At 53.9% G+C, this 6,080-nt stretch overlaps 1 protein-coding gene across 1 annotated transcript in view; it reads right to left on the bottom strand.

Annotated features, from left to right (window-relative positions):
• The window catches only part of ATP6V0A1 (ATPase H+ transporting V0 subunit a1), a gene marked incomplete in the record, with an annotated part of 69,884 nt that overhangs the window by 7,227 nt on the left and 56,577 nt on the right, over positions 1-6,080 (bottom strand). The window contains 2 exon segments of the mRNA XM_014590691.2: positions 2,231-2,402; positions 2,701-2,818. Of these exon segments, the coding sequence (XP_014446177.1) occupies positions 2,231-2,402; positions 2,701-2,818 (290 nt within the window).

Here is a 6,080-nt window from a genome sequence, read left to right as displayed (position 1 = left end):
AATCTCAAAAGAATGGAGGAGAGGGGACGGTGGCATGGCCACTCCCCTGGGGGGTGTAATTTCTCATTTTCTGTCTCCTTCTCTCCAGCAAGCACACGTGCCCCATAGCAAAAACCTTTCTAAAACACAGGATATCCATGGCTACCTCAGCTCGCTCTCGTGGAGCCCACAGCCAGGTGCCCTTCCTCATGATGTGAGGTACCCGGGCTTGCTCTAGCACCTTGGCTGCTCATCACCCTGCCCAGGGAACTGGCAGCCACCTCCCATAGGGGCTGAAGTCAAGGTGGGTAATCACTATTCCCTCCAGTCCAGAGACCAGGAGACACAGTGAATCAGGAAGGAGCCATGAGGGCAAGAGGTGGTGAGTCCACAGGCTGGTTACCCGGATGTTCCCACATGCCTAGTGTCTGGGGAGAGCGCTGGCGACAAGCAGAGAGCCAGCATCGGAAACACCAGCACTCTAACCTCCAGGTAGACAGCCAGCAAAGAGCTGGTGAGGTGGGCAGGCAGGGAGCATCAGGCTTGGGAAAGCCGGGTTCCTGACAGAAGGATGACTTCTTAGGGTGCTCTGCAGGCCAGGCCCTTACACGCTTCTTTTCTCTCCCATATGTTAGAATCAGAGCGCAATCTTAGAGGAGGCTCATCTGTAACCTGGCCGGGAGAAAAAACAAAGGCAAAGGGAAGTAGGAAAAAGTTTCTCAGGTCCAGGGCTTGCGTTTTCCCTGATTTGGAGAATCAAGAGAGGTTCCTGGTTGAAGCAGCCCTCTCTGGCTGGGGGCCACCTTGTCTAGAGGTGCCTAAGGCAGGTCAGTAGGTTTATGACCCCAGTACTTGCAGAACGATGTTGCAAGAGGTGAGGGTCCTCTGGGGAGAGGGCCCCCAGCCTCCAGAGACAATAGGATTTGAGACCCCAGAAAAGAGGGAGAATCACAACATAAAGGAGAAAATGAAGACCCAAAGAATTAGTTCAGGCTGTTCAGTTTTTGGTGCATCTCATGTGCATTTGGGATATATTCATACTAAAATAAGTACTCACTGTTTATCTGAAATTTAGCTGAGTGTTCTGTACTTTTTTTCTTTTTTTTAGAGATTTTTGCTATAGGGCGCATGTGCTCACCAAAGAGACAAGAGAGGCAGAAAGGAAGAAATCACTCACCAGAGGAGATGGCCACATTGCAATTTCTTCTCTATTCTCCTCTTGAGATTTTGGGTACGCACACACACATGCCTGGTGTATCTTTTTTTTTGGGGGGGAGAGATTTTTTTTTTCTACAGGGCACATGCGCTTGCCATAGAGACAGAGACAGAGAGACAGAAAGTGAAAAATCACCCCCCTGAGGGAATGACCATGCCACAATCCCTTCTTCTCTGTTCTCCTGTTGGGATTTTGGGCAGGCACGCACACAGGCCCGGTATGAGTTTCAAGTCTCTGGGTCCAGGATTCGAACTGTGGTAGATTATGTGGGAGTCCATTTTGCCATCTGCTGGTCCCCTGGTGTGAATTTTAAGCCATTGGGTCTGGAACTCGAACTGTGGTTGACTACATGGGAGTCCAGCAACAGAACCTGCTGGTCCCAAGTGTCCTGTACTTTTATTTGCTAAATCTGGCAATCTTAGTTTGAGGTCATGGTCCAGACCCCGGCTCTCCCTCCTTGTAAAGCTACTACGAGTCACATACTACAGTAATGAAATCAAAGCAAAAATTCAAAACCTGCCCTCTGAATTAGTGCATTAGCATAGGTAACCACATGCTGTGGAACTAGGAACCCCCTGGCCCACAGTGGAGCTGCCGAAGACCTCTGGCACCATCACAGAACGCGGGGGACAGCTACAGTGCGGGGGGCTCTAGCTCTTTCCTGGACCTAAGGAGGTCTATTCCAGAACCACTTTCATTGCTCTGAAGACAGGAGAGCACAAAAAAACAAAAACAAAAACAAAAGCTTTCATAAAAACAAACCTCACAAAACCTGAGCGGCTCTTTTATGCCACGGTCATGGCGCTGAAGAGCACGTCCCACAGGCCGGGAGCGTGCCCGTACCCAGAAGCCGTGCCAGGCAGCACTGTGCTTTGTGTGGCCACATTCTGATGTCTGTGGCCTGGGCAGGTGCGGGCATCCTGTCGTAGAAGCTGGGAAGGGCCGGCCCAGTTCACACTCCAGTGAGACTCTGCACTGTCACTGCAGTTAAGGACAGAGCCCGCCCCTCACCCACCGGGCCCTGCTGCCCCTCACCAGTGTAACCGCAGCGCGTGCAGGAAGGCTGACAGGCCCTCCATGATCAGGAGGATGGCCACGGTCAGGGTGGCAAAGGCGGCGAAGATGAAGAACAGTGCCAGCCCTCCTGCCAAGCTCTTCACGCTCAGGCCGATGTGGATCACCATGGTCCAAAGCACCTCGGACAGCTCTGGGGAACAGAAGACACAGCATTGGGTTAAGCGGGGTGTGAACCAATGTGGGCCTTGCATCCTGCTCCAACCGACATCGATATGGCTCCTTATACCCTGGCTTTTCACTGCCCCAGTGCAACCATTCTGCAGAGCTAACCTGGCAAAGTGCTCCTCCCATCTCTGCTCATTCTCCCTGCAGCCAGGGGTCTGGATTATTCCAGAACCTGTCTGTTACTTCTGCCCTAAGCCCCCCACCTGAGGCAGGGCCCAGAGAAGGGAATACGCTAGCCTGGCATCTGAGCGATAGATACTCACGGGCGTGAGCTAGGCTGAGGGCCCAGAGCCGCAGGTAGGAGGCCGTGTTGGAGATGCAGCCCAGGCAGTACTCGATGGTGTGGATGGCCTGGTGGACCATGGTGTCCCCAAAGTCAAACTGTCATAGGAGAAAACCAGAGAGAAGATGGAGGGTAGGAGAGGAATGTGCAGGCGTTCCAAGTGTGGCTGCTTCTCATGGCTGGAGGCTCACCTCTGCAGGGGCCGAGAGCATGCAGTGTTGGCCTCGGGGATTGCAGCCATGCTTTCCCCAGAAATCCTGCCTGCCCCTGCCCCCAGCTGGGCGCCTCATTCTCTCCAACACACTACACCTGAGTGAACTGCATCCTAGTGAGATTCAGCACTTGTGAGTTTTCTCCCTGCAGGGCTCTGAGCTCAAAAACAGAATGTACACCTAGCCAAGGGCCCTCAGTGGAGAGAGTGACTGTGGAGTCTGGGTCAGGCAGGGCCTGCCAGCAGCCCTGGCTCAGCGGAATCCCACCTCCGGGGCCGGCCTGGGGAGGAAAGCATCCCTGCTTGGAAGAAACCATGAACACAGGAAGGCTTCTCCCCAGACTGCACCCCTGGGGCCGGCGTCTCAGGCTAGAGACTCTCAGAGGCCAAACCTTAAACCTAGACAGCCACTTACTCTTCATACGGCTTTGCAGAGCAAGGTAACCTTTTTTACTTAGGAATTCTGAAAAGATTACACAGGGAAACTTTGACTGAAGTTTTACCAGTCCCCACATGGATTGCTGGGTAAGACCAGACAGTGCCTCTCTGGTTTGTTTTCCTCATTGTCCCCTTCTTCCAGGTTTCCTTTCAGGGTCTAATCCTGAACTACTTTCCTTCCCGAACCACAATTACTAGTGGTTCTAAAATAAAGAGATGTGCTGGAACAAGGTCTGGAAAGGACACTTTAAGGACTCCTCCAAGCCCAGCTGGGGGGGGAGGGCGGGCTTCTGCATTCCTTCTGCCCACCAAAGCCCAGGAAGCAGTGTTGCACCCACAGAACCCAGGCGAGAATCCCTGAGGCCGCCAGACACCTCCAGACAGCCCGAGGCTCCTGCCTTCAAGTCAGGGTCTATTTTTCACTGCAGTCTCTTCCAAGATTCACCTGCCTTCACTCCCAAAGGATGCCAGACATGTCCTGGGAAACCGCATGAGGGCATAACAGCCCAGGCAACAAGGGTGCAGCCAGCGCACAGAGCGGCTGGGTCTCCCTCACCAGCTCTGGGCCAAGGCCTCGCTTTCCCTTGCTTGTCTACACCCTGCCTATCTCTGGGCTTTTCTCCTGGAGCAGCCTCTTCAAACCTCTCACTTGCCCTGGGCCACCCTAGCCCCACTGACCCTGAGTGACCTCTGTCCCACCACTGCTGGTCCCAGAGCCTGCACGAGGGGAGGAACGCTCAGGGCTCTGGGGCACGCATGTTCTCATCCCCAAGTCCAGGAAAGCATCCTGCTGGGCTCCTCTAGCATCAGCCCCATTCTGCACTTTTACTCTTTCTTAAGTTTTTCTCCTAAAAAAAGAGGGTCGGGACCAGCAAATGGTGTGGTGGTTGAGGTGCTAGATTCTCACCTGGCCAACTAACTACAGTTCAAGTCCTGGAGTTGGCAGCTTGAAAATCATGTGAGGCACGTGTGTGTGTGTGTGCGGGCGTGTGTGCCCCAAATTCTGAGGAGAATAAAGAAGGGATTATGGCGTGGCCTTCCCCTCTGGGGGGATGGTTTCAGGGGTGATTTCTCACTTTCTCTCTACTTCCCCTCTCTCTATCTCTCTCTCGTGAGGGCACATAGCCTATAGCAAAAACCTTTAAAAAAAAAAAAAAAAAAAAAAGGCAGGGCCAGATTGGTGGCCTCATGGTTAAGGCAGCTGGATCCTTATGGCCCTTATGGCTGACTCTGCGGCTCCAGACCCGGCATGTGCGAGCACACACGTGTGCCCAAAATCCCGAAAGGAGAGCGTGCTGGAAAAGGGGTGGAGTGTGACCACGTCCCACCCGTAGTGCGTGCGTGCGTTCTTTTGTTCGTTCGTTCTTTTTCTTTTTTTCTTCCTCTTTCTCTCTCTCTCTGGCAAGCATCTGCCAGACAAAAATTTAAAAAACAAACAAAATAGGGCAGGAAGGGTGGGGAAGGAAGCTTCCCTACCAGCCATGACTACTTTCTCCTCCTCTTCACTGCCAACTTTCTGCTTTGTAACCCCGGGCTAGTTTTCTCCGTGGGTATGAATTCAGGGAGAAGCCAGCCTGGCCTGCGCACCTGTGCAGCACTGGTCAGTGGAGCCAACCAAACTCCTGGTCTCCACTCTCTCCTGCCTTCCCCCTGCCCTCCATCTTCACCCACTGCACCCTGGCTTCTGCCCTTTCTGCTCCACACGGTGGTGGCACCTTAGCAGGGGGGCCCTTGGCTCCCAGGCATGGAACCTAATATTCTGTGCCCTTTCTGGACTGCCTCTTCCTCCCTCTTGAGACACCCACCTCCCTTGGCTTCCCTCCGCTCTCTGGACATTCCTTCTTGGTCCCCTTCCTGGTTCCTCCTTAAATGTTGTGTCGGTGGAGTTGCAGCCTCAGTCCTGGTGTCACTCCCACGGCATTGGCACTCAGAGCTTCAACAGCCCACTAGTAGTGACTCCCCAACGGACACCTCCGGCTCCATGTTGCCTGTTTCCAACTGGCTGTGACATCTCCTGGGGTCCCACAGCACACCAAACTCAACGCCTCCTGTTCTCATCTGCCCCACCAAGACCTGGTACTCCATGTCCTGTGTCCACCAGAGGGCACGACTAGCACCCAGACAGCCTGAGCGCTAATCTCGCATCTTCTCTTACTCCCACCCCAACATTCATGAGGCTCTGGGACCTGGAGCGTCTATCTCAACATCTCATATTGGTCCCTTCCTTTCCAGCTCCTCCTGCAAATGCTTCACTTCACTCCAGGCTCCCCAGTTCTTTCTTGAGTCCCGTCAGACTAGGTGGAATCCACGACTCTAGACTGTGCCTGCCCCAGCCCAATACGCTGAGAGACACTGCCACTAGCAGTGATGTTTGGCTGTGTCACTCAAGCTTCACCATCTATGGCTCCTTTTGGTGCAAACGAAGCAGCTACTACTATGACTGGTTTCTGCCAACCTCTAGCCTCGCCTTGCACCAGCCCCCACTCCTAATTCTGTATTCTGGCTCTACTGCAGCAAGAATCCCCGTGGGACCAGCAGTAGCGTAATGGCTATGTTGCTGGACTCCCACGTAGTCGACTGCAGTTCGAGTCCTGGACCCGGTGGCTTACACTCACGCCTAGCGCGTGTGCGTGCGTGCCCAAGATCCGGAGAGGAGAATGGAGGAGAAGGGATTGCGGAGTGCTCATCCCCCCCCCCCCCCCACCGGGGAG

This window comes from Tupaia chinensis, unplaced genomic scaffold (genome assembly GCF_000334495.1).
Source record: "Tupaia chinensis unplaced genomic scaffold, TupChi_1.0 Scaffold000477_1, whole genome shotgun sequence".
Lineage (NCBI taxonomy): Eukaryota > Metazoa > Chordata > Mammalia > Scandentia > Tupaiidae > Tupaia > Tupaia belangeri.
This window is presented reverse-complemented; position numbering and strand designations above follow the sequence as displayed.